Source organism: Alternaria alternata (genome assembly GCF_001642055.1).
Source record: "Alternaria alternata strain SRC1lrK2f unplaced genomic scaffold CC77scaffold_5, whole genome shotgun sequence".
NCBI lineage: Eukaryota > Fungi > Ascomycota > Dothideomycetes > Pleosporales > Pleosporaceae > Alternaria > Alternaria alternata.
The window spans coordinates 1,331,508-1,358,732 of NW_017306194.1; the positions used below are offsets into that span (position 1 = coordinate 1,331,508).

At 50.5% G+C, this 27,225-nt stretch overlaps 9 protein-coding genes across 9 annotated transcripts; 4 read left to right on the plus strand and 5 right to left on the minus strand.

Annotated features, from left to right (window-relative positions):
• Positions 1-277: 277 nt before the first annotated feature.
• CC77DRAFT_1006810 (hypothetical protein) lies at positions 278-1,294 on the minus strand (the record flags this gene model as incomplete). The annotated part of the gene is made up of 2 exons (XM_018523440.1): positions 278-544; positions 599-1,294. The coding sequence occupies 2 exons, from the start codon at positions 1,292-1,294 to the stop codon at positions 278-280; spliced, it is 963 nt and encodes a 320-aa protein (XP_018388882.1).
• A 2,417-nt stretch (positions 1,295-3,711) lies between these two features.
• Positions 3,712-4,444, plus strand: CC77DRAFT_984414 (ribosomal protein L22e). The gene is made up of 3 exons (XM_018536174.1): positions 3,712-3,783; positions 3,871-4,112; positions 4,169-4,444. The coding sequence occupies exons 1-3, from the start codon at positions 3,772-3,774 to the stop codon at positions 4,293-4,295; spliced, it is 381 nt and encodes a 126-aa protein (XP_018388883.1). The 5' UTR covers positions 3,712-3,771; the 3' UTR covers positions 4,296-4,444.
• A 2,706-nt stretch (positions 4,445-7,150) lies between these two features.
• CC77DRAFT_1018276 (hypothetical protein) lies at positions 7,151-9,040 on the plus strand. Its single transcript, XM_018524584.1, has one exon. The coding sequence runs from the start codon at positions 7,342-7,344 to the stop codon at positions 8,695-8,697; it is 1,356 nt and encodes a 451-aa protein (XP_018388884.1). The 5' UTR covers positions 7,151-7,341; the 3' UTR covers positions 8,698-9,040.
• Positions 9,041-9,981: 941 nt separating this feature from the next.
• On the minus strand, positions 9,982-10,882 carry CC77DRAFT_1059155 (hypothetical protein; the record flags this gene model as incomplete). The annotated part of the gene is made up of 2 exons (XM_018528200.1): positions 9,982-10,818; positions 10,871-10,882. The coding sequence occupies 2 exons, from the start codon at positions 10,880-10,882 to the stop codon at positions 9,982-9,984; spliced, it is 849 nt and encodes a 282-aa protein (XP_018388885.1).
• A 1,904-nt stretch (positions 10,883-12,786) lies between these two features.
• On the minus strand, positions 12,787-14,323 carry CC77DRAFT_720570 (hypothetical protein). Its single transcript, XM_018532896.1, has one exon. The coding sequence runs from the start codon at positions 14,136-14,138 to the stop codon at positions 12,984-12,986; it is 1,155 nt and encodes a 384-aa protein (XP_018388886.1). The 5' UTR covers positions 14,139-14,323; the 3' UTR covers positions 12,787-12,983.
• Positions 14,324-14,403: 80 nt separating this feature from the next.
• CC77DRAFT_1018280 (hypothetical protein) lies at positions 14,404-18,184 on the plus strand. Its single transcript, XM_018524585.1, has 3 exons — positions 14,404-14,710; positions 14,759-17,807; positions 17,861-18,184. Exons 1-3 carry the CDS (start codon positions 14,428-14,430, stop codon positions 17,937-17,939), a joined length of 3,411 nt encoding a protein of 1,136 aa, XP_018388887.1. The 5' UTR covers positions 14,404-14,427; the 3' UTR covers positions 17,940-18,184.
• A 68-nt stretch (positions 18,185-18,252) lies between these two features.
• On the minus strand, positions 18,253-19,554 carry CC77DRAFT_930322 (hypothetical protein; the record flags this gene model as incomplete). The annotated part of the gene is made up of 1 exon (XM_018534156.1): positions 18,253-19,554. The coding sequence occupies one exon, from the start codon at positions 19,552-19,554 to the stop codon at positions 18,253-18,255; it is 1,302 nt and encodes a 433-aa protein (XP_018388888.1).
• Positions 19,555-21,819: 2,265 nt separating this feature from the next.
• On the plus strand, positions 21,820-23,101 carry CC77DRAFT_929748 (hypothetical protein; the record flags this gene model as incomplete). The annotated part of the gene is made up of 2 exons (XM_018534122.1): positions 21,820-21,926; positions 21,973-23,101. Coding segments are annotated over 2 exons (1,236 nt in total), but the record flags the coding sequence as incomplete, so codon positions are not given.
• A 1,693-nt stretch (positions 23,102-24,794) lies between these two features.
• On the minus strand, positions 24,795-27,042 carry CC77DRAFT_929830 (acid protease; the record flags this gene model as incomplete). The annotated part of the gene is made up of 2 exons (XM_018534130.1): positions 24,795-26,335; positions 26,418-27,042. 2 exons carry the CDS (start codon positions 27,040-27,042, stop codon positions 24,795-24,797), a joined length of 2,166 nt encoding a protein of 721 aa, XP_018388890.1.
• Between the last annotated feature and the right edge of the window lie 183 nt (positions 27,043-27,225).

The following is a 27,225-nucleotide window of genomic DNA, read 5'->3' on the forward strand; positions in this document are numbered from 1 at the left end:
CACGCACAACATATTGCGCAGGCACAGGATCGTGCTAACGGGGACTTTGTCAATCAGGAAGGGGGTGAGTGGCGTGTACCAACTGTGGCCGGACCATCGGATTTAGTAAAGGAGGCACTCATGTGGCTGAAATATGAAAAGGAATCGGGAAAGATGGGAAAACCAATGTTTGAAGGAAGTATGAGAGACAATGATTTGTACGAGTATGCTCGCAGTAACGATTGGGCTGTACTATAGAGCAAGACACGAAGAAAAGTAAACATTCCCAGTCATAAGCTTACAGTTCTCCAGCACCAGCTCCCCGGAATTTATCAGGGTTTCGCTCCATCTCTCCTGTCACGTTCCGCATCACTGTCTGTACAAACTCCGTTTTGACTGCCCATGAAGCCATCATGCGTAGGAACTGCATGGTGAAGACTGCCCACACTAGCTCAATGGCTTCGATGAAGAGGATCTGCTTGTACGCTGGGACAACGACGAAGGCGATGAGGCGAACAAACGGCGCGACGGAGAAAAATGTGCCTAGGAAGCCGAAAATAAGGTGCTGATGATGGAGGTTAGTTTTATCCCGAAATGGACGGCAGGCATAGGATCTTACGCTTTTCAGCCCGACAAAGACGGACATTGGCGAGTTCAACTTCAGAAGCTGCCGGAGTACATGCTGCACCGTCAAAAACCACAGCGTCCCCACCGTCAGTTCGAGCACCCATTTCAAGAATGTATTGCAGATGTTCAACGACGCCCGATTCACCCTACCCTGTGCGATCCACTTCTTAACGACTTCTTCTTCTCTATCCTCACTTTCTTCCATCTTCTCTTTTCCCTGATACGTGACATCTCGACGTCTAGGTCGAGCGGGCAGAATCTTCTCTAGTCCAACGAACCACCAATACTGAAGTATCACGAGAATGAATACGATCAGCACCTCCCTTGGTAGTTCTCGGCCGTAGAAAGATTCTTTTGTAGCGTTTTTCGTAGTGGGGATAGCCTCGGTTTGATTCTTCGGGACAAAATAGCTCCACGTGGTGCCGTTCGTCTCGTTGACGGTGCGCATCACGTAATTATCAGCCTCGTCTTTGGGAATCACACTCTTCTGCATCTTTTCCAGACGCGCATTGTGGGCCTGCTCGGCAGCGGTCGCATTGTCAAACATCCCAGCCAGATGGCTGAAAGTCTCGTCATGGATTACTGCATCGAACATGTTTTCGGAGACGTAGTGGGTGTAAAGCAACGAGATAGTACAGATCGCGGTTGCTTGGAGGACAACATTGCGCATCGTTGGTGAGAAGCGCATGGTTGTGACTTGTGTATCAGTTCGAGATGGATGATGGAAGAATGCAGAAGATGAGCTTCGTAGCTTTAGATGTAAATCAACCAAGGCTTATATGAATTCTGCGACTCTAACCCAAATGATGGAGGGTTTTAGGCCTCTCGCGTGTCTGCCTAGCAGCAATGCCACATTGGGCGCCTTATCCACGATTTTTCAGGAAGGGATGAAACTCAAATAGAATCCGTAGTCGTAGATCGCCACATCAGACCGATAGTGCCGTGAACGGCACGTCTTATCCGTTGTTTCGACGTGGTTATCATGAAGGCCGCGTCACATTCGTCGAAGGTACGCGGGTCTCGGAAGGCTTAAAGCGCTATCCTCTTTTTGAAGTGGCTCATCTGACCACGTGATGTACATTATTTCCGAGATCCGCCTTGCCGCCTCGCAACGTCATATCTCCGCACTCTAAGTCTCGAGATGTTACGACTCCGTGCGATATGGTCTCACATATTCATCGATCCAAGCGCATATATCCTTCGCGACATGTCTTTATGATTGATCGAGATGGCGCAGCAGTATCTGCACCGTAAAATTACAGCTACCAACAAGGCCCGAGACTGTGAATACCCCTCGCGTACACGCTCAGTTATACTTACAACTTAGACATTATCGTCATCTTACATGGAGATAACACCAGAGCAATGGACTACGAAGCACTACTGAGGAACTAGCCTGGATAACATCGAGGCCTAATAGTCTATTCCCGCGAGCGCTGTCCAGGACTTGCACAACACGCTTCCGACGTGCGAACAGCCGGTTCTTGACCACATCTTTCATGGAGGAAGCAGATGAACGCCAAGAGTTGCGAAATTGACTGTGCCACAGTAACACATGATTGCTTGATGCACAGCGCCTATCCATCTCCAAACGAGGATATATAACCGGGGAAGCGAGCTAAAGATGCTGTTGGAAATCTGCGAAGGAGTTTCGTAAGAGGTTATCGCACTTTCTCTCGGAACAACTTTGGGATGATTGCGCAACCTGGACATATCGTATGGCTACCATTTCCCAGGAGGTGTTCACGACTATTGACTGTTCCCTTGGCCAATTTAGATGTCCCCATATATGTGCTATAGACATGTTGTGCCGAGATGAACAGCGAGAGACACCCAGTGGCCATTATTCATGAATACTCATTTTGAGAAGCATGTATTCTCTTTTCTAGTCTTCTGTCGTCAGTCACCAATTGATACGAGATATACGACACCATCACCCCCATACTACCTTGCCAAGCATGCGCTCATCAATCGTCGCCCTCTTTACCTTCGCGGTCGCAGCGGTAGCCATCCCGGACTCATCTAAGGAAAAGGTCAGTCCCCCTCTCCTAGCCTTAAGCTGGCCTTGTACCTGATGAACGAGACATAGCGAGGAGATATATCCCCTAGGCATCATCCGAGAGACTTGTTGGACATAATCGAGAAGCGACAAGCGTGCTACCAATACGGTTGTATAAAGGATTCTGATTGCGTTGACAACGGCTGCGCCTACTGCGGTCATCCTGTACACCCGGGGCCTGCTCTCGGTCTTTGCGTTCGGTATGCACCTGCAGCAGGGGAGTCTGTGTAAGGGCGAGGAATATTATCGCGATGGAGAGTGCTGTGGGTAGGGAGAGACACATACTAGTCACGAAGAATGAATGGCCCGTAGCTTGATCAGGTAGTGAAAGATCTTCATCGTAGTAATCTTTCCACGCCATGCCAAAAACTGGCCCGTAGCAATGCCTCACTTGTACCTCTTCGCTCACACGAATCCATAGTGCTCTTTTGGCGGCCGTCCACTACCTCAAAATCTGATCTCATCATTTCAGTTTTGAGTAAAGAAAGCGATAGTAGAGGCTAACATCTGATCAGCGAGTGCTGCACTCTGTGAATATGCATCCATTGAAGTTCGGATGCGCACATTTGACCTTGTGGTTCGTAAATTTCCCCATTCGTCCCCTTCCTCACCTCCATCACGACAGCCAAACAAAGAGCGCCCTACTCAGGCGCAATATGCTCAACATGAATTTTCTTCTCTATGTAACTTTCATGGAGACAATTGAAAGCAGCGCAGCCCACAATTACCCATCCCTGCTTCAAGGAGAGTTCTTGCAGTACGCAAGCTTTGCATTAGTTCCAGAGGACTACCGCGCCGATGCAGTGTAGGTGTTGTGAGTTAATTGAGATGAGCGACGATTTTCTCCGTGCTTCTTAACTCATTCATGATGTATACAGTCGAAGGTGTCTGAAACGTGATAACCTCAAAAAGCTCGACCAATGACCGGAGCTCGAACGATTAGCGCAACTATCCCCTTTGGGACTAGTACCCCACCAACGCGCCGGCAATTTTGAGCAGCTCGAACTTCCTGCGCACCGCGCGACGATTTCTTATCCTTCAACCCCTCTACGACAGACGCAGGATATCCATTTCTTTGCGCTCCCCACCTCCTCCAAACCGCCAAAATGTCCACAACCGTACGTACAACTGCTTTGCTGTCCAGCGCAAGGGAGCAACAGCACCCCGCGCACAAATGAACAGTAGGCTAAGTACCTGTATTACAGAAGCGCAGCACCGCCGCCAAGAAGGGCCAGAAGATCACCAAGAAGTTCATCATCAACTGCTCGCAGCCCGTCAACGACAAGATCTTCGACATCCAGGCTTTCGAGAAGTTCCTCCACGACCGCATCAAGGTCGAGGGCCGCACTGGTAACCTTGGCGACACCATCCAGATCAGCCAGCAGGGCGATGGCAAGATCGAGGTCATTGCGCACCAGGAGTTCTCCGGCCGCTACTTGAAGTACCTGTACGTTCAATTCTGCATCTCGCAATGGTAAAGGGTACAAGCTAATGCCATGACAGCACCAAGAAGTTCCTCAAGAAGCAGCAGCTCCGTGACTGGCTCCGCGTCGTTTCCACCTCCAAGGGCGTCTACGAGCTCCGCTTCTTCAACGTTGTTAACGACGAGGCGGATGAGGATGACGAGTAGATCTACGATACCACTTGATGATACCAACATGGCTTGCATAGAATGGAGTCTAAGGTTCGGAAAATGAGATGGGTGGAGGTCTACATGGCATATAGCACGATCTAATGAATTGATGCATTTGCCAACGACAAGTTATTATGCATATGTGCCTGACTTCTGCACTTAGCCGTTGTTCGCATTTCGCTTTTGGAGAACCATTCTTGAAGGATTTTACTAAACCTGGTCGCGGGGAATTCATCTCAGGCACACTTGGAGGATTAGGGATCCCTGAGAAAAGTCTGCGATGTCACACGCGAGAAGCGAGTTAGCTTGACGCCAAAAATTTACCCACCTACTCCACACGATGCTAGGGAGGAGTTTGCAATATCTTCCGTACCAGGGTTGACGAAGTGGAACGCGGATCGCACCTACCCATCATCTTTCCTGGAGTCAGCTGTGGAAGAAGCTTGAGTATAAGTCACCATGGACGATACTCCAGATGTCTGCTGATTCTGAAGCCGAACTGAAAAATTGTCTTGTCCTGGCTCAAAACCAACGTAAGCAGCACGATTGCAGTTCCTCGACGTCTTCAGGTAATTCTCCTAGAAACAGGAACCGTGATATTGCGTGCTTGCGCTGCCTTGGTGTTTTGTGGAGAAATTGAAAATCTTGCTGTAAGTACTAGAGGGAACAGTTGCATACTTTCTACGGCAGATCGACAGGTGTAAAAGGAGATCGTAGTACTGTTTATGCGCGGGTACTAGCGGTGCGCTGGTGTGGGTATGCTCGTCGCGAAAAACCATTCCTCGCGAAACGAGATCCACTTGGTGTAAGGCGTGTGAGGCGTGTCCGTGAGACGTGTTCTCCTGACGCGCTTGCGTGTCACACCTGTCATTGACATGTGAAGAAATTTCGCATGAGCCAGGATGGGGTTCCGTGGACTTGGAGCATAAAGCTTGGTGTTACGGTATTGCTGCCGCCGGTGTTCGGAATGAAAAGATGTACTTCGGACATTTACTCCGCATACAAATCCGGGGTTCTTCGGCATTCCATAGAGAAAAGCGAAGCCGAGGGCACTAGAAGCGCTTTGGAAGACTACTTTGGTGCGCGATAATAATAAAAGGCTGAATACGACGGAGGAGACGCCGATATCAGGAGCGCCACAGCGGAAGCGCCGTACGCCATCGACATGAGACGGTTGATGAAGTTCGAGAAAGGTATACCGAATCGGGCCGTCCTAGATCGAAGCTTTGTGCCCTAATGAGGCTACGAAGAGCCGCAATGCAGGTGCATTCACTAGAAGTCTAGACACCGCGAGTTATGTCTGCTTCCAGAAACCGTGCGAGCGGTGAGACGTTGTTCGATGCTGCCAACATGGTGCCATAGCACGTTCACGGGCCATTGGATGGCGCCAGGTGCACGTCAGATTTCGACATGATGACTCTGAACACGCGTGGCATGCCAGCCCAAGACGCACATGTCGACAACGGGAATGAGATCCCTGAACGAACCATGGGTGCGCCACACGGGCTCAATGCACCGGTGTAGAATGGTACGAAGAAGTCAGGGATGCAGAGGTTGCAATAATTTTACCGGATCGGGAACCCTGCTCTTGGCAGATCGCGGACGCCATGCAAGCGTCACCGTTGTTAAGCGTTAAGCGAAGTATCGTGAGATTCGCAAGCTGGTGTTTTGGAGCCTGGCCTGCCCTGACCCACATGTAGACGTCGGGCCTCTCCGACGCGAAACTGCTTGCGTGAGCGGAACCGCTGGTGTTTCCATCGAGTAATGTAGACCAGTCTGGTCTCCCAACAGTGGATGCTCTCACACGAGCCACCTCAGGTAACAGCCAATATCGGGCCGGAACGCCAAAGTGTGTAAAGAAGCTGTAAAGGATCTGGGATAGGTGGAGTACCCAGTCAGCGTTTGTATTCGCACCACGGTGGGTGTGAGGAAAAATTCAACGCATTACCTAACGACGGCGCGCCTTGGCATCGATGAACATCGCGATGCACGACCAACATGACTGTGAATTGACGAAGACGTTGCACAATTAGCAATACGCAATGTAGGCGAGTAGAGCACACGGTGATTGCCCAGACAAGTGTCAGGTGCACATTCTGCGGTGACGGTTCGCGCCCCTGAAGAATGCGGGGAGGCGCTCCGGTGATGGGCAGTCCGAGGAGATGCTCGAAAGTTCATCCCCAGAGTCACACTTCTGAGGCGATCATAACGCCATGTTGCGGGGAACAGCGCATCAGATGTGCGTCAGCGAATGAATGCTAGCGGGCGGAAAGTCTGCCGTTGCGATGGACGAGAGCCCCAGGGTTTTCCGGTGGAGACAGTCTGGTATAATGTGTGCTGGAGAGAAAGGCCGTCGGCGAGTCACATATGTTGGCCGGTGATGCATCAAGCCACCACGGTGCCTTGTTGGCGGCGGGAAAAGCACAAGCTGAATTTCGGAGTGCATTCGGCTATGGTGATCAATCGGCGGTCAGCATAACAGCGTGTGCGTGGTGATGCATAGCAAAGTTAGTTGGGCGTGAATAATCACTCTTTCTGGTACAAGCTCAGCTGAGAAGGTTGTTGACGTCTTTTTAGTCGGCAGGCACGACAGTTACAGGACGATCACGAGAGCGGCAGGCCGTGCGTACCTTCCTCCTGACCCAAAAATTGTATGGAAGGCGCAGGGGTGGGCTTGCTCGAACCCGTTAGCGTGGCGTGCGCCATCCCTGCATCTGGCGTTAGCGATGAAATCATGCGAAATCGAGTTTCTCTCATGTAAAACTTCCATGAAAATGCGTCTACGCCTTTAAATAAGGCCACGCCCTACCCCAAGTAACCCCCTTGGTTACTTTGCAAGTCAGAACATGTTCCTGCCACAGACACTTATTAACCACCTACACTCCCACAAGGTCAACTCTTGAACGTCGCACTTATCAATTACTTGCATATCGGATCGCGGCCCACGCCTTCACACCATTGGCCAGCCCCTTATCTCGCAGATTCTCAACTACAATCATCCACTCACGTCACTCAATCTCAGCCCTACCCCGGATTCTTTATCATGCCCGGTCGTCTGTTGAGCACCCTCGCGAGGGTTGCGCCCACGCCATTGCCTAAACTGGACCCCGTCAAACCACACGCCGAGGGCCTGCTCCCGCCAGTCTACTCATACGACGCACCCCGCGTAAAAGCAAAGTCCAAGTCGGAAGAGTCGCTCGTCATGGATATCTTCAACCGCCACAAGCATGACAAGCACGCGAAGGAAAAGGAAGAAGTCAAGAAGAGCCCCAAGGTTGAGGCTCAGGGTGCGGCTTCCATGAACATGAGCGTCGAGTCGCCACCCATTGTCTTCTACAACAGCCCGCAAACTTCGACTGGCGCAATTTTTTCGGGTCAGCTCGTCATCAATGTTCATGATCCCTACGTCACCGTGGAAAAATTCGAGATGCGCATGCTCGCCATCGTTTCCACTAAGAAGCCTGTCGCCCCACACTGCGCCGAGTGCAGCACGCAAACCACTGAAATCCACAAGTGGGAGTTCCTGACGCATCCTACCACCCTGCGTCATGGTCCACACACTTTCCCCTTTAGCCATTTGCTACCGGGACACCTACCCGCGACTACGCATGGCAGCCTCGCTACCGTCGATTACTACCTGTCTGCTGTTGCCACTACCTCATCGGGAAAGATTACCTACAAGCGTAACCTTGACATCAAGCGCGCCATCTTCCCGGGTGCCGAAAAGCACTCCATTCGAATCTTCCCACCCACCAATTTAACCGCTTCGGTTAAGCTGCCACCGGTCATCCACCCGATTGGCGACTTTCCCATTGAGATGCGCTTATCCGGTATCGTTCAGAACAAGGCGGACTCACAGACGCGCTGGAGACTTCGCAAGCTCAACTGGCGTATCGAAGAAACCCAGAAGTTTATCGCTCCAGCTTGCGCCAAGCACATCTCCAAGGTCGGTGGTGAGGGCAAAGGCGTCCTTCATGAGGATGTCCGCGCCATCGCTAGCGAGGAGGTCAAGACTGGCTGGAAGACCGACTTCGAGAAGGGCGAAATCGATGTAGAGTTCCAGGCTGCCTGCAACGTCGGCCTCAAGCCTCTATGCGACATGGAGAGCCCCAGCGGAATGAGCGTTAAGCACAACCTTATCATCGAGATGGTCGTTGCTGAAGAGTGGGCACCACTGAAGAAGCTCAGCCAGGCTACTCCTACTGGTGCTGCCCGCGTTCTCCGTACCCAGTTCCACCTCGTTCTTACTGAGCGCTCTGGTATGGGTATCGCCTGGGACGAGGAGCAGCCCCCTCTGTACGAGGACGTTCCCATTAGCCCGCCCACTTACATCGAGGACTGCGAATTCCCATGGTCCAACAACAGCTCTCGTTCCGGTAGCTTCAGCCTGGAGCAGTAGCTTTGACCCTTCCATTTCTTTTCATTATCTATACCCCATTTACGATGCAATCATCGACGCTTCACGAATCTCCTTACTGTGCCATTGGCCTGATTTTGCTTGGAACTATCACTAGTGGACTGTAGGATATACCCGGCGTCGCGTTCATATGCTCGCCACTCTTCTTGTTTGTTTTTGTATGGCGTTTTGGTTCATTGCTGGGTTGCTTGAGTTGGGCCTGTACGGTGCCCCTCTTGCATCGGATGAATATCCAGCAGGCGTTTTGCATTAGCACAAGGAAAAGTTCAACTGTCAGATCACGCGTTGTGATATACATAATAGCAAGTAATACATAGTATCAGCAGAATCAACTTCTACGCTCTCATACCACTGCACATTCCATCCTCCACTGAAGAGACCTCAAACTACGACCAGTGATTGTTTTTCCAACATGCAGACGCTGCTACGTGGCGGAAGCCTGCTGCACCAGCCCCTCAGCTTCACATGTCAGTCGCCAGCACCACCTGCCTCCACCTGCCAGCCAGTCGAGACCTCACCGCTTCACCACTCATCCCCATCGGATACACCTTCCCAAAACGTACCTCACGATATTCGCCCCTCGAGTCGCACTACCGGAGAAAAGTCTTTACCCACGTTACACGGCTAGCACAGCATTCTAGAACACAAGTCTCCCCACATCCCTAATACATGACATGCAACCAGCGCGCCTCGCATCGGCACTTGCGGTACCACGCCGATGACACATAACATGCACTTGAGCGGGTACCTTACTTGCTCGCCCTGGTATGCACACTATACTTCATCCTGGCCCCTTGTCGGGGATCACTCGCATGAGGCAAGGCTCTGTCCCGCCGAACCGGTGGCTTTAGAACATCAGACGTCAGGGCTAGAATGCCTGATCAACCAGGGATCGGAGGTGCGCGATGGGATGGGATTGTTGTATTCTTCCATGTTTGGTGAGGCGATGGGCGGGAAAGGATTTCCTATTTGGGGTATGCAGGGCTGTGCGGCTCTGCGGGGTCTTGGCGGGGAAGAAATATAGGATCTGGAGTGGCAATGCGGGTATGGGGTGATGTAGGCCGAGATGTTGAGGATGTTGATCTTCGTATTGTGGTGGTGGTGATGAGGTTGATGTTCGGTGATGGCTCGGGTGGGTACGGCGAGTAGTGGGTATGCCAGGGAAGAGACGAAACATGGTTCACGCGATCGAGCACTCCTTCTTTGACCTCATGGTTCTCATCCTTCAACTGACGTAGTCATTCCCTCACGCTCAATCTCTCACGATCATCCGATCGAAGCGTCAACACGCACGTCCGACTGCATCGAGTCTTTCATCTGCTCGAATGCATCCGTAAACTCTGTACAATCCCAGACATCGTCGTCTTCAGGAACGAATCGCGAACCTGCGTATTCATCTTTCGATAAACCGGGCGATGGTACCATCTCTAGGTGCAAGATCTGACGCATTCGATCGTCTTCCCACCAAGATCTTTGACCCATCCAAGTAGCAACCAGACCAACACGCTGCTCCCTAGTCTTGTTGGTCACAGCGAAGAAAGCCGGTTTGAAGGTCGTCCCACGCGGCGGCTTCAATGAGAATGTCAGTGTTTCCAAGTTTGGAAACTCTTCTAATATCGCCTCGCCATTGCGTAATACCTCAGGCCAAAACCGTCTCTTCCAGCAATAGCTCACATGCTCGAGAGACTTGTCAAAGATGCCGCGAGGACTTGCTTCAGTTACAACGTGCCTTACTAAACACATGTTGGCAAGTCCGACGTTGATGTTGCCTAGAGCCCAGAAAGAGAGGACGTTCATTCCATAAAATACTGGGCTGCTCTCCGCTCGAAGCTGTCGACATGTTCTCCAAAGTGCGACGGGTATTTGGCCAGTGCTTAGCGGTTGCGGTTCAATCGGTCCGTCACCGCCATGCCGGATGTTCATTGCTCTCGCGACTGGCCGGACAGCAAAGGGGTCGCGCGAGTAAACGAGAATCGCGCCTGGGACGCGAAACGCGAACTGATAGACTAGATCTCGAAGCTCGCGTGGTAGGTCCAGAAAGCCTACTCTAGAATCGTCCTCTTTGAACGATGGCGCCCAGGTAAGCGATGTGTTCGGTTGTTGCTGTGGTTGTTAGCTTGCAGGTGGCCAGGGGGTTGCGACCGATGGCACACACGTTTGACGCCATTGTCAATTGGCGTTCCAACTGAGATGCAGGATATGAGAACGAAGGCAACAGCTTTTCACTCTTCGTGATGACTGCGATATGGTAAAGGGCGGAAGAATGACAGGCAGAATTCCTGAACTAACTGTTTTGGGTACGATGGGCGGGGCTCAATAAATCTCGCGATTGGAGTTGTGGATCTATCCTCGCGTCCTCGCCTTGCGATACTGACTATCTATACAAGCTTTTTCGTATGTCGCGCGTTTGTTCTAATACGGATGTTTCATGCCTCTAACATGTCTATGCTAGCTATCAGAAACGCGTAGACAAGGTTGCAGGCATTGTCCGCGCTTGACGCAATGGCTTCAACCACGGTGTAGGTCTCGCTAAGACGTATTCGTTTGCAACATGACTATATATTAAGAGCGCAAATCTACTCTGCTACTCTGACTTTCAAGTACCGTTTCTCTTCTTTTCCCCTAAAACTACAGACAAACGTGTCATGTGCGCTTCGTTCAAAACGAGCTGAAAAGAGCGACATGAGCCACGCTCCTTCCAACACGCCATCGTGTTTCTTCATGTCAACTCACTATCGCAATGTTAGCCCTAGCCTTTCAGAAAAAAGCCTTCCCTGACCACTTTTTCTAGAACATTACTGAAGAGCTACATGTAGTGTGCTGGGCTAGTCCTCGAAAACACTACTGACCGCGCCCATGTCTGAATATGCTCGAAAACCAAAATTCCTAAGAGCACTCACTACATCTTTCAAATTGAGATGCCTCGCTCGCTATGGCTGCCTGGATTTTGGTGTTGCTTAGTGTATAGAGAAAGGCATTGAATCTGTCTCAAAACCACGACATCATTCTTGTTCCTCAAATTCCTCAAAATTCACTGAAATCCAGGACATGTTTCTGGCATGGTTTGGAGAATCCTAACGAGAACAACGTCATGATCTTGCCTTTGCGTTCTAACTCCAGTATGCTCAGGCTTGTACCACGTGCTCCACTGCTGTTCTCAAAACCTGCGACCCACCGGAGTATGGTCGGAGCACGATGTCGTTAATTTGACTTGTCCGAATAATCGCCTGCGCAAAGACATGCGCCACTACTTGCTTTCCTCTCAAATATCTGGTTACCTTTCTAAAAGAACAAGGTCAGCAATATCCTCGCGCATGGTCGTTCTCGCCGCGGTATTCGCTTAACTCATGCTTCAGAATGAGTAGCTTGACAACATATAAAATCGTTGTCTCTTGAATCCCTTCGTCACCTCACCAATAATTCTCAGATATCCAAAATATGCTTAACAAAAGCTATGGTAGACCTATCGATGGCTCTGCTGCCGCTGCCGCCGCCACCGACTACCAAAACCATCTTTGAACTATACATGATCTGCGCGCTTGCTTTCTAGACATTGCGAAGTCGGCTACTGCTCCAATCGCAAAATGTATGCAAAACTAAAATGCAATGGCATGTCACCTAGGTGGACTGCGCGCTTCTTCTTCCCTCTGAGAAGAAGATCCGCTGCTACACATGGAATAGTTAGCACGTTCAACCAGTGCGTATAAGATGTCTCGCTGCCTCGGTAGCTCTCTCTCTTCCATCTTCTATTACGTTTACCAAAAACACCAAAATACAGAGACACCATCATGATGTTGTTTTCCGCGCCGAGTGGTCTAAAGCTTTTGCATTCAACAAGATGCCTCTGCGTGTCATCATCCGCCTCAATTACCATTATTCCATGTTTTTGTGAATGGAGAAAATGACAAAAAAGCCGGAGTGGTCATAATCATGTTCTTCTCTACCTTGTGAACTGGTCATTTGATCAAGACGAAAGAAGATACGAACATGTTTGGGTGGAGTGAGGAGAGCATGTACAAAAATCTCCTTGTGAACGCATATATGTCCGCACCGGAGTCAATCCGGAGTTCATCATAAAAGAACGTACTGAGCATAGCATGAACTCGAGGCCCGAGATTTAAGGATTTATCACACATACCCTTTATGGTCTTATTCGTCAGTTCTTCCTGACCTCGCTGCCAGATACCCTGGCAATAGTATCCAAAGCCGTTCCAAAACATTGCGGCTTTGAGAGTCCCATGTTTTACTATCCCATTTCTTTTTGAAGATCATATCTTCCGTCGACTATACGCCCAATAAGCCTTCATGGGCAACTTCCAATCCACCTTTCTGAGACTCGCATCGAAGACATCAAAGTCTACGCCCTGTAACCTATCCAACCAACTCTGCGTCGCGATACTCGGCATAAAAACCCCAAAGGCTTGTTCCACCTCCGCCAATTGCGCCTCCTGCCCTGTGTTCATCTGCTGCACACTATACTGATGATCCTCCTCATTCTGGTGTTCAAAGTCATGGCCAAGTGTACCCTCTGATCGTAGTTTCGAAAGCATCTCGCGCGCAGTGATGAGATGATCGTTTGCGCGTGTTGCAACTGTGAAGATGGCGTCGCGCAGACCGGGAGCAGATGCGCCTTGTCGGAAGACGTCTTCTTCGCGGACGTTGGCTTCAGCCATTACATCGAGGGGAAGAAGTACGGCGCCTTGGGTTGGGCCAGATTGGCCTGTCATGGAGTTGCTTGTACCTAGTGGCTGTTGTGGAGGGAAGGCGATGAGTGGGATGCCGCGTAGTACAGCGGCGATACCCATGGCCTTGCCGATGTGCGATGCGATGTGGTCTGTGGTAAGGGAAGCTTGAGGGAGTGCCGACAACGTCAGATATAGCATTGTTGAGTACGTGTTCTCCGCGTAGCTCTCCAGTGCGGTCAAAGTGGGGTATGGTGGGTTGCCTAGATACTGTTCCCTTGTATTGATGATGCGGTGGAACCAGTTCTTGCTTAGCCGTGCCTTTCCATCAGATCGCTCGTGTAAATCCTCAGCCGCTTGTGCTAAGAGAATGGCAACTGGCTCTTTCGGCGGCGTGCCAGCTAATGCCTTGGTAACAGTATCTCTCCAGAACTGCATGCGCATCATGCCAATTGTGGGTGTACTGGTGGTATCGGCGACGCGAGCGACATCGACGTTGAAGGCGCGGATAGCGAGGTAGGCATCTCGGGAGGATTGTGGTATGAAGGTTTGGAGGATATGCGAGGGTGCATCGTATGTTCTGACTAGGTTTGCGCAGTATGCTCGAGCACGTGCGATTTCATCTTGGGAGGGACGAGCCGCATCCTGCAGACAGGGCGTAGTGTGGAATTGCCTCCGTCGTGGGCTGGGGTAGTTGTGTATGCGCCGAATGGGAGCTGTGCGGAGCCTGGGAAGTGGCATTGAAAACTTTTGAGATAGGGGAAAACTATTGTACAAGGCAAAAACTCATGGCAGACCAGACAGAGGGTCAAGGAGAAATTGGGCAGTTGTTAAAGAATGACGAGATGTATGCACAATCTGGGGTAGACACAATTGCGCGTGGTAAGGCGCAAAGAGTGGATGGCGACTGGCTGGTTGTATGACGCTATCACGTCGATCACCCGCAGTCGCCACGTGAAAGCGCGTCGACGCGTCGAATTGCATGCAGAGCGGCGAATGCGCAACACCAACAACGACATCGCACAACACCATGGAGTCGCCACATCCCGACGAGAGACCTGCAAAAAAGCCCCGATTCTTCATAGAAGATGACTCTTCACCTCCACAGGTCCGCTCAAACCCCACCGACCCTCCTCCTCCTCCGTCGTCCCCGCCACTATATGGCGCAGGAAGACCAGACGAAAGCAACGGAAACGACGAGGAGACTGATTTTGGTAGCTTCGATGTCGCCATGCTCCAGGCAGTTGTAGGAGAGCTTTCGGCCACTGTACTACGGAAGCTGAAGGACGTGAGCGGCAGCAATGTAGAACGAGGTATGTAAGCAGATGAGCGACTTCAGGCGTATGGCTTACAATTGGCAGCAATAAACCTCTATCTAGACGGTTCGTGGAGTAAAATGTCACCGCCAATTCCTGCTCCCATCTTCCAGCCCCGCCGGCAGCCCGTCCAGATGACAATAGCGAATGCCATGAAGCGCACCGATTCCGAAATGTCAACCGCATCCACACCAGGCTCGGGGACGTCTACACCAACAATACTGCGAGAGATGCCTAGCAAACGATATATTGGTTCCTTCGGTGTTGCAGCCTGGGCCACCAAAAGCGGAAGCAACTTGCTGAAACACGACGAGATGATTCGGATCGAGCGTATGAAGCCACAACCCAAATTAAACAAGGCGAAGAAGGTTATCCAACTCAAGAAGCCAGACATCATAGTCAGGTTTCTGAACGGGCGGGGCGAGGAAGTTGGCAGGTTGGACAAAGACTCCGCTACTTGGGTGTCGGTACTACTCGACCAGCAGGTCTGCTCTTTTGAAGGCTCGGTCGTGTACACTCCGGACAAGCTACGGACCGGCGACACCATATATCTGCAGCTGCGGGCTTATTTTATTCGCGCGGCATTCGACAAGCGACAGTTTGCCAAACCGGACAACAACCGAGAGATCAACCTGTTCGAGCAAAAGGAATCGTCCGATGAACGAGACCTTCGCCTGCGTCAAATTGGTTTGGTCAAGCTTTTTGAAAACATCAACCTCCAGCCAACACGCGAGAACGAGACGACAGCGAAGCATAAGCGACAAGGCCTACTACAAGCGGCAGAGAGTGAGGAGAAGAAGAGCGATAAACCAAAGCCGAAAAGTGGCACACCAGCAACGCCGATGACGCCTGCCGATCCTACATCTTCACCACCTCCTGATGAAGCCGAAGAAGGAGAAGAGCTGGAACAAGACCAGCTCGACTCGCTGTACAAGAAGGCGCAATCATTCGATTTCAACACTCCGACCATGGAGCCAGCCAGGACTTTCCGCATGGATTTGCGAAAGTACCAGAAGCAGGCACTATACTGGATGGTCAGCAAAGAGAAACATCAATCGATAGAGGATAAAGAGACCTCGATGCATCCATTGTGGGAGGAGTATCAATGGCCAGTACAAGATGCAGACAACCAGCCGGTAACGGTCATTGAGGATCAGACCATGTTTTACGTCAATCCCTACTCCGGCGAGCTTTCGCTAGAGTTCCCAAAACAGGAGCAGAATTGCCTCGGTGGTATACTCGCCGATGAGATGGGTCTCGGCAAGACTATCGAAATGCTCAGTTTGATCCATACACATAGGACAGAAGTCGACGACGATACATTGGCGACACCGAAACGTCTGCCGCGGTTGCAAAAAGCGAGTGCTGATGTCGAGCCTGCGCCATACACTACGTTAGTCATAGCGCCCATGTCACTACTTGCGCAATGGCATAGCGAAGCTGAAAAGGCGTCCAAAGATGGTACGCTGAAGGCTATGGTCTACTACGGATCGGAAAAGGCTGTGAATCTGCAAAAGCTATGCTGCGCATCGAATGCAGCTAATGCGCCCAACGTTGTCATCACGAGTTACGGTACAGTACTGTCAGAGTACAATCAGGTCATTGCGCAGGATGGAAATCGAGGCTCACACGGTGGCATTTTCTCGCTCGACTACTTCCGTATCATCCTTGATGAAGCACACTATATCAAGAACCGACAATCGAAAACAGCAAAAGCTTGCTACGAACTCAGCGCAAAACATAGGTGGGCGCTTACTGGAACCCCCATTGTCAACCGTCTCGAGGACCTGTTCAGCCTAGTCCGCTTCCTCAAGGTCGAGCCATGGGCGAATTTCTCCTTCTGGAAGTCGTTCATTACGGTTCCTTTTGAATCAGGCGACTTTGTGCGTGCTTTGAATGTGGTACAAACTGTGCTAGAGCCATTGGTACTTCGTCGAACCAAAGACATGAAAACACCTGACGGCGAGGCCCTGGTACCACTGCCCCTACGGACAATCGAGGTTGAGAAGATTGTGTTATCACAGGCTGAGCGTGACGTGTACGACCACATCTATCTGCGAGCAAAGAGCTTCTTCAGTGCCAACGCAGAAGCCGGTACACTGATGAAATCCTACACGACAATCTTTGCCCAGATTCTGCGACTACGGCAATCATGCTGTCATCCTGTCTTGACACGCAAAGCGAACATTGTCGCTGATGAAGAAGATGCTACGCTAGCATCAGATCTCGCAAATGGATTAGCAGATGACATGGACCTCTCTTGTCTCATCGAGCGCTTCACAGCCGAAGGCGATCAGGATGTCAATAAGTTTGGCGCACACGTCCTGAAGCAGATCCAGGATGAAGCTGCAGCCGAATGCCCGATTTGCTCGGAAGAACCCATGATCGAACAAGCAGTTACTGGCTGCTGGCACTCAGCGTGCAAAGAATGTCTACTAAACTACATAGCCCACCAGCGCGACAAGAACGAAATCCCCCGCTGCTTCAACTGCCGCGAACCCATCAACGCACGCGACGTCTTCGAAGTAGTCCGCCACGACCATGTGACTGAAGATGACGAGAAAGAACATCCCTTCGGCCTCCGTGCCTCCGTATCACCGCCTCCCTCTACACAAACCCCCCGCATAAGCCTACGCCGCATCGGTCTCTCCGGCTCCGCAAAAACTCAAGCCCTCCTAGGGCACCTCAAGAAAACTCGCAAAGAAGAAAAAGGTGCCAAGACTGTCGTTTTCTCCCAATTCACATCCTTCCTCGATCTCATCGAACCGGCTCTAACACGAGACCACATCCCCTTTCTCCGCTTTGACGGCTCCATTTCACAGAAAGAGCGTGCGCGGATACTGGCTGAGTTTACCACGTCGCATAAACCTTACGTTTTGCTACTGAGTTTGAGAGCGGGTGGTGTGGGGTTGAACTTGACGTGTGCGAATAAAGTGTTTATGATGGATCCGTGGTGGAGTTTTGCGGTTGAGGCGCAAGCTATCGATCGAGTACATCGGATGGGGCAAGAGAGGGAGGTCAAGGTTGTGAGATTCTGCGTGGAGGGGAGTATTGAGGAGAAGATGCTTAGGATTCAGGAGAGGAAGAAGTTTATGTAAGTTTGGGGAAGTGGTGTTGGTGGTTCGGGTATATGCTAACGTCAGACAGTGCGAGTTCATTGGGTATGATGAGCGATGAAGAAAAGAGAGTACAGAGGATTGAAGATATTAAAGAGTTGTTGAGTTAAAGGGCAGGTCGGCTGGAGAGATATCGAGGGAAAAGGAAGAGATGTTTTTGCATGGATATACCCTTCTTTGGTGGGCCTGAGACCTGGAACTGGAAGCTACGAGGTTCAAGCAGCCCTGTCGAGATATTTACGCGCACATACGAACCGGCATTGGCTTTTACACGACTCTATACATGGTCTACATGGTTGCCTGCCACGTATCCTGTGGACCGTATGCTTGCATGTTACCGTATTGAATGCTATCGCAATGTAAAATCATGATGACAGGACTGTGAACACGGCAAACTATTAACTCGCTATCTACAGAATGGTTCTAATCTGTGTTGATCTTTCGTACCCACAGGTCCATTGAGTTCAACCAATAAAATCTATTCTCCCAGTTATCTCCATATGCATCCGCCATGAGCTCATCCTCGAGTCCATGGTCATCGAAACCATCTTGCGCTTTTTCATAATGGTTTGTGAGGAATCGTGCGACCGCTGGTGATGCGCGATTGCTCAATGAGTATTCTCGCTTCTCGACGTCGACTGTCATGATATCGCAGATTATGGCCGCTGGACCTTCGGTTGGGTCTTTCGAGAACAAGTCCGCTATGATTTGAACCAGTGGCATCTGAACGGGGAGGAAAGCCGTGACTACTAGTGTACCGGCGTCGATCGCTAGGAGACCTTCTGGATCGGACACGAAGCTGATATTATCGCCGTCATTGGATAATCTCTTTAAAATTTGATGATCTTTAATCTCGTAGTTGGGGTCTTGTAGCATAAGCTTTATCGCAGGCCGGTTCGAGTCAGTTTGGCGGTAAAACTTGTTCAGAGTTTGTATGATGCTGAAAACGGCCATGTACTGGATAGCCGAATGATAAAACTTCTTGTTCAGATTCAGCGCACCCAGTCCAAAGCACACGACCTGCGTAATCGGTGTACATCTCTTAGCTGTTTCCTTGAAGTTTTCACGAAGCTTCCTCCTTGAAGAGCTCTCTTTCCAGAGTCTTTTCGTGTGCATCATAGCTGCCCAATATTCTTGCATATTAGCAGTATCTTGGTGTTCATTCAAGCACTGCCGATCGAAGGTTATGAACGTGTATGGTGTGTCGATGCAATCATTTTTGCTATCTTTGTTGTACTCTCGAAGCGCTTTGATCTGGTCAGAATGTATACCATATCGATGCTGGAACTCAGGATTCATCTCTACCCGGGAAAGATATTCAACCTGGATGAAGTTAGAGTTAAGATTGTTGTTATCCAATCGCCAGATCTTGTAGCTATTGTGATTTAGCCCGTAACCATATAGATTTTGAAAGCCTCTTTGATCAGGTCTTATAGAAAACCCTTCACGTATCTGGTCGACAAATAGTTTGACATCGTTCAGCAGTCCGCGCGTGTAGATCGGTTTGCGCTTATGTTGACTCTCTTGGGTGATGAGGTCAACGCGGTATCCGAAGACGATCTCCAAGTCTTCGTCATCAAGATCGTCCAGCAAGTCGGAATTTATATTCTCTTCGTCATCGATTCCCTTATCGGAACTATTTCTCACAACGGAAAGATTTCGAAGTCCATCAATAACATCTGCAGTCAACTCGATGGAGGTTGTCCTTGCGCTAATCGAAGACATCCGAAACGAGTGTTGTGAATCTATCGTCCTTGGATAGATTGGCAGAATCGTTCCCGGTTGATCGACGTTGCCGTTTCGTCGTGGTGATTTGCTTGTGAGTATGAATGTAGCAGGGGTCATATAAGATCGAAAGCGAGCGTACCCTGCGGTACAACATGACTTCTTCACCCTGTCCAGAATACTCCCTACTATTTGAGCGACATTGTGAAAGTAATGTGAGTCGCAAGTCTCTTCCCTTTCAGATTGAGACATCGTGAAAATTGGTCGGGGACGACCCGCGAAGATGGCTCGAAGTTGTAATCGGGATAAGTAGCGATATGCTGTGCACTGTTTGGGTTTCCAAGAGGAGAAGAATTCAATAAAGCTTTCACACGGCTGGTGCATTTTCGCTCATCCTTGTCTTGTCGTGGCATGAAAAGCCACAAAACCCAACCGCGGCTCGCACTTCGCTAACCTTGGTAGAGTTATCAGTATCGCAATCAGTAATCGTGGCCTGCTTGTAGCCTTGTAGGTAAATTTTAGAGAACCGAGAAGCCAGCTTCATGTTCTGCCTATTGGTAATTGCCTACTCAACCTCTTTAAGCATGATGAGTGCGACTGATGTCCTTTTCCAAGTCACCAGTACCTTCTGTCAGAGGCCTTTCTGTGGGATGGATAGCCAATAAGAGCAGACTTCTCAGAGCCGCTACCATGCGAATTGCCGGACGGCCAGGAGATTCGAAGAGCTCATTATTACTGCTGTTCGATACACTGCTGTTGATGACTCTTTCGACGGCTGGAGCGCCCAAGGCTGACCACCCCTACCTCATCGATGTCGACCCGGAATCGTGTTATCGGCGCATCTTGTGTCTGCTGACGCTCCCTCTCCAATATTGCCGTAGCCTGATGCTAATCAAGAAAAACAAATGGGAACCTTACGTGATCTTCGAGGTTACCGAACACCAAGCGGCTTGCAAGTTGAACATAGCTGGCAGATAAAGATGACTCCAACATTTACCTTGATGGAATATTAAAGGTGAGTCTGTTGAAACTCTGAATTGTGCGAATTCTTGTGTGCAGCCAGCTCTAGGCTCCTGTCTCGCACTTTGCGTTTGGCGTCCATCCCTCCAGATCGCAAAAAGCATGGGCGCCATGCATACGAGTGTGCCGTGGTTCCGCGAGAAAGCACTACCTACATAAGTTCCAAGGCATTATCTTCCAGTCATCATGGTTAATGACGTTACTATCGCACGCTTGATTGGAGTTGACATACAACGATGGCGCCGCAGAGATGGAGCTGTATTTATGATGGCGAGCGCGCGATTATTTGAGACGGGTTGTCAAGTGCGGAACGAAGCGGATGTCGCACTAACCCACTGAACGGCGATGTCGACGACGGCCACCTCAATCTTGGAAGCTATATCTATCCCGTTACGAACTCTCGAATGCGAATGCGAGCTCTACCCACTTCAGCGAAGATTTTGATTCGATATCGTCTTGATTGAACTGGGTATAGTGTGGGATCATCCTTGCGTGAGAAGATTCTCCCGACCCACCAACGAAAGCATCGTCCACGTACCTCACATCGCATTCGCGTTATCCCTCATCCTGCGGCTTGGGAAGACTTCGAGACGGTCCGTTGCGACGATAGCCTGATCGGTCGGTTCATCGTCGAGGCCCAAAGCTCTGGTCTCCGGTCACGTAGCCCGCTGCAATGCCACGCCTCGGCCACAAAAAGTCCGTAACCGTCACCCCACCCTTACCAATTGCCATCCCACAAATCAGTAACATCAAGCCGTTGCATCCCCGTTCATCCCCGTTCGATATGTCAAGCTCTCCATGTGTTCTTGTCTAACCTAGTTCCTTCTTATAGATCACGGTTAGGCTGCCGACAATGCAAAGCTCGTCACGTTAAGGTAGGGTGCATCATATTTAATCAAGCACTACATGCTTATATAGAGTCGATACTGAACTAGCTCAGTGTGATGAACTCAAGCCGTGCACCAATTGCGCTCGCCATGGCGTCCCGTGTAGCCTCGTCGTATGGGATCCCAATACATACCAGCCTACCGCTTCGGCATCTTCCGCAGCCTCTTCATCGCGACGTACGAATCAGTCACCGCCCGAACGATCCATAGCTGTACGACCCACAAACTGGCGTTTCGCATACTAGAGCTTTTCTCATTGGTGTAACAGGACTCTTCGGCATCTTCAACGCCTGCCGCTCATACAGGCTACTCGCGCAACCCGTCGACCGCAGCCGGAGCAAGGGCCGTGTCGACAATATCGGAGGAGGATTCCTCCGACTCTGATGCATACCCCTTCTTGTCTAGATATATACATGCTGGTCAACCGTCTCAGTCTTCACTATGGCTGCGAGACTTGGAACTCTTGTAAGTCGGCTTAGCTTGGGCAAGAATTGTTACCAATTATCTTTAGACATCACTGGACAACGGAGGCGTTCGATGGGCTATCTCAGAGACCTGATCTTCGAAATATGTGGCGAGTAGAGGCTCCTAAACACGCCAACGCGCACGACTATTTTATGCATGAGATTCTAGCCTTTGCCGCGCTGCACAAGGCGTACCAGCAGCCTTCAGATCAACGCCAGCCATACTACGCTTGCGGTATACACCACCAGGATCTTGCGATTCGAGGTGTCCGCGAGAGGCTCCATAACGTTACAAACGAAGAGGCTCCGGCGATTGTAGCTACGTCAACGCTTCTGACTTTAAGCGTCTTTGCTTCAACAGGATTTGAGGCTCAGTCCGCACCCACTACTGCAGCAGTAGACGGCATCGATAGCATCATGAATGCTTTCCATCTTATGCAGGGTATGGGACATGTTCTTGCGCTAGCTCAGACCGCAGTGAGAGAGTCTTTTGTCGGCCCTATGTTGAGAGATCCGACAGAACCTACTGCATCTCAACCGATGCTACAAGAGTTGAAGGACCACTTGCCTGCACTGACTGCATTTATCGGAAACAAGACCGATCTTCCGGAGGCTGAACGAAAATTATATCTCACAACCATGGCATACTTTGAACCAGCTCTTCAAATATCGTTACCTCCTCGGGTCGATAACCGAGAGCTACGTTTCCTGTTCTTTTGGCCTCTCCACTTGGACCCAGAATTTATGGAATCTCTCCGACAGCGGAGATCAGGCGCTATCGCAATTCTGATGCATTTCGCGGTTGTGCTTCTTGCAGCTGAGCCTCGATACTGGTTCATGGAGGACTGGGGCCATCGTGTTATGAAGGCTTGCCAGAAGGTCATGGATCAAAGCTGGATACCTGCTGTACAGTGGCCTCTGTCGTTTCTCGACCAAGTTCCAACATGGGATTTGTTCGCGAATCTTACACGCCAAGGACAGAGTTCTGGACCGTTAACGGACACGTCATCTACATTACGGCAGCCGACAGTCATTCCCCAACAAGAGCCTACCCCTATGGGGTCTTCCGCTTCCCATGGCGAGGCGCCGCAGCCTTTCTCTTTACAACTACAAGGCACAAAGTATGCCGTTCAGATGGGTAGCGCAGTCGACGAACAAGTTCCAGACGAGGACTAATCCCTAGTTCTGCCTCCACATCATGCAGTGGCTAGGCCAAACATAACAACCCAATGAATTTGCAGCCGATGCTATATTGCGCATGAGCGTGGCGCGATTTTTCACCCATGATCACGATGTTGCCGTGTTATGGACCTGCAGTTCTCTAGCGGCAGCAAGCAGCGAAACCTCGGGTACATCCCAAGAGGGCGGTGCTCCCGGCTAGGTACCCGCATTAATAGCGGCAACTCGATGCACACCACGGCCGGCAATGCGAAAGAGATCGACGGGCCAATAAGTACTTTATTGCGGCGTAGGCGTTGCAATTCCAACTACTCTAACACGACGTCATTGCAAGCTACATATCATGTGTAGGACGTCAATACGAATGAGCATGTAATTATCAGCGCTCCGATCCTATGATGGCTTTGCATCGCATCTCGCCCACTGAGCAGCCCGCATGCCAAGACGCAACTCTCGTTTTTGCAATATATATGCCGACTTGTATGAACGCCCGCCACTACGTTGCTTACACGAAAGCTGTCCAGGCAGGCTTACACGTGCCGTGTTTCTGCTCATCGCAAGAGTCATCGCATGTCCATTACCCACCTAAGCCCAAGCACCATCTCAACGACTCGCTCATGCGATCGGTATGACTATGGAGAATTGCCACGTCAATATCGCTCAACGACATACCAGGCTGACTTTGCCTTCCATTGCACCCAATATGCGACCCGTGTTCTGTGTGACAGCCCCCAAAATGCTTTCTTTTCGCTTCTCACTCACGATCCAGACCCGTGCCGCTTTCTCACGTAAGTCGTATGCGGGGCTACTGCACGGTACTTTAGCCAGCCGCTGGAATGACTGGTAACAAAGAACGGTGGCGTTTACTGCGATCCCATGAGTGCGCGCCTTCCTCTTTCGACATAATGGAGGATGGGGAATGCTGAGCCTCATTGTTGGTGACGAGACATTCTCATTGTTGTCTGAGAAGGTATACGAAGGTGGAAATTCGATCAATGCCTCTATGAATGATATCGATAATTCTCGCGTCCTCGCGCTGCTGTCAAAATGGCGACAGCAATAGCAGATGCGGTTCTGATGCTTCCACCATGTGCGCAGGTCAACGTAGATGCGCATGCAGCGACGATCCTTACTGCGACCAACGCGGCAATTTGGCATTGCCGCTGTGAGTCAAATGGGAACGATGCGCATATTGAGGATCTTCAGTATTGTTCTACCGCTCCTACATGTCGGAAGCTAGAAGATCCGTTCTCTAGGATGCAGCCACTGGTGTGGGGAGCATACGATATTGTATGGTGGGGCTGCAGATGCAGTACTGTTTTTACGATGCTGTACTGCATGGAAATCGTAATGCGTACTACGCAAAAACGTTCAGCTGTTGTGAGACGCCGGAAAATTATTGCAAGGTGCTGACGCTGTGAACTTTGTGCGCTGCGCAAGGATAACAATACGATGTACTATTACATTACAGTCATAAAGAGTGTACTAGTGGGTATCTCAATCATCCAATCGTAATAAACACCACCAAAGAAAGATCAAGAATCGAACTGGAAATGTCGTAGTTTCGGATGGAAATGTTAGGGAGCCAAAAAGCATGACATAAAGCAATCGACCATCTAGAAAAAACAGGAAGAACGTGCAATCAAGAAGTCACAACGGCGTCCCGACATGTTGGCGGAAATGTCGACCTTCAAGCTGGTGACATCGGTCTGTTCGGGTCGTCTTCACTTCTTCGCCAGCGTTCTAGCTCTTCAGGTGTTGGCTGTGAGACCGCTGTGCTGTCGCTTTGGATAGTCGTGTCGCTCAATCCCCTAGTGTGTGACGGCCTTCGATGCATTGCAGATTCCTCCGCATGTTCAGTATTTCCAGATTGCGCTCCTGCCTTCGCTCTAGCAATCTCTTCCGCAGTAGCTGGCGCACCAGGCTCTGCTTCTGGTTTGTCCGCATCAGTACCAGGCTCCGCTTCTGACTCGTTCTTCTTCGCCAATACTTCATCGATGTTTGTGGAAAGTGAATTGTCGCTCGGACTTCGACTGTGCGGAGGTTTCTGGAATGGTTTCGGGTCTTCGTTCTTTTTGGGCAAGGAGCTTATCGCATCTTCACCGGGGAGTTCTGCAATTGGCGTGCGCGGTGTGTTGTTGCCGGACGAGCCGCGATCGCTGGGCCCACCCTGGCGTCGCGTCCTACCAGCGGCGAAATAGTCGACAGTTTCACGGCCTTCGGGTGGAGGACTATAAAGCTCGGCAGGAGTGCTTTCGGGTGACAGTTCGCTGATAGGGGGGATAGACTTGTGATCAGCGTTGTAGTAACCAGTTGTAGAGTCTTTCGGTGACTGGAGAGTTTCGGAACCAGTAAGCTCTGAAATACGGCGATATTTGATCTCAGCGCCTGCATAAGTTGTGTCAATCTCGGAGGGCTTCTCCGCCTCTTCCTTAGCCTTCTCCTTCTTCGCCTGCCGGCGTTTTCTCCACAAGAAGAAGACGCCGATGGCAACTATGATGAAGGCGCCAACTATACCAACAACGATTCCAGCAATCGCACCGGCTGAGAGCCCACCTCCAGAGTCAGGGTTGTCCGGAACAGGCAGCCCAGTAAAGGATTTGTCAAAGATAGTGACAAGGCTTGGGATTGGCATCGGATCAGAGAATACAGCTGGACCAATAGTGAAGTTCTGGTGCTCATAATCAACAACAAGGTACGCTTCCTGCAACAGCGTGCGTCCCAAGACAGATTGTCCGTCTCCTGCTCGCTTTATGGGAAGATATCGCGTTTCATTGGTGAAGAACAGGAAGCCCGCTTGTTGAGTTAACGCCGAGTATGGTAGAACGATGGAAGTGAACTTCGCGCTGTCAGTATTGGCGTTGGCGCTGATTTTGAACGATACAGTCGCGTTGAATCGAAGATTCTGTTCGTGGGATGTGTCGTTGACAGTGAACAGTTGGCTAAAGTCGTCAAACCCTAGGCCAAATTCGATAACGAAACGATCGCAAACCTCGTCAGGCAAGACGAGGTATGGGAGGGTAGAGTCGATGACGGCGGGGAAACTTTGGTTTGTGATAGATCTGGTATCGGTGTCGGTACCCTGGTCTGGCCTGTAAAGGATGGAGTTGACGCCAACAGCGAGCGTCGTGTCCTGCACACTAGGCATGCCTATCTCAACGCCCTGCTCAGACAATCGTGCTTTATCGTAACCACCCAATATCAAGCTTCCAAGTACTCCGTGGTTGTTACCTAAGCGCGTTAGCATTGACGAAAAATGAGAAACGTTGTGACAGCGGCAATCATAGAAGTGTACGCCACAAGATGTACTTACGATAGTAGGCGCCAGCCGTGTATCCGAATGAGCGACTCGCGATTTTGTGTGCGCTTCCGTAAAAATTATCAATGAAGTTCGGCTTGAGTGCGCTAGGAGGACCGGTTGAGCCGACGGCTAATCCCAATGAACCCATGAAGAAGTTCGAAAGCGTATACTTCAAAACGTACTGTTGCGAGAGCATGGTACTTTGTGGCGAGGATTCACCCAAGCCCACGTTATCCGTGCCCCATACCGCGTTTGCATCGCCATTCAGTTCGCTTTTGTTGAACCATGGCGGTAAGGGTATTGTGTATGTTCCAGCGGCCTGCCATGTGGAAGATTTGGTGTCATCGAAGCCCAATGATTGAGCGCCGTCAAACGGCATGATACCGCGACTCGCTGCGCAGTCTTCGACATTGGGCTCATTACACCAATCAGTCTCTTGCGGTATTAGGGTGGCTGGTGAGGACGTGGATATGAGGACTCTGAAATTCTGGCCGTTGCTGTTGTTTTTGCCATCGTCGCCAACGTTGATGAAGAATGTTGACCAACTTCCGTCAATGCCTTCAAACTTTCCGCTTGGACTCAAAACATATGGCGTTGGCGGAAGCTGGATCGGATCGGCACGCTTCATAAAGAGCATCGTAGCAACTTGAGCATAACGGTTGTTGATCGGGTTGATGAATGATGGGTCGATAGGAAAGGATTAGAGATAAGAAGCACAAGCCGTGGACAACACCAACACCATGTCAGCTACTACAATTAACTAGCCGCAGCCTCGACTCTAGGTCAGCTGGAGCTGGAGGTGCGGCAGTACTGAGATTGA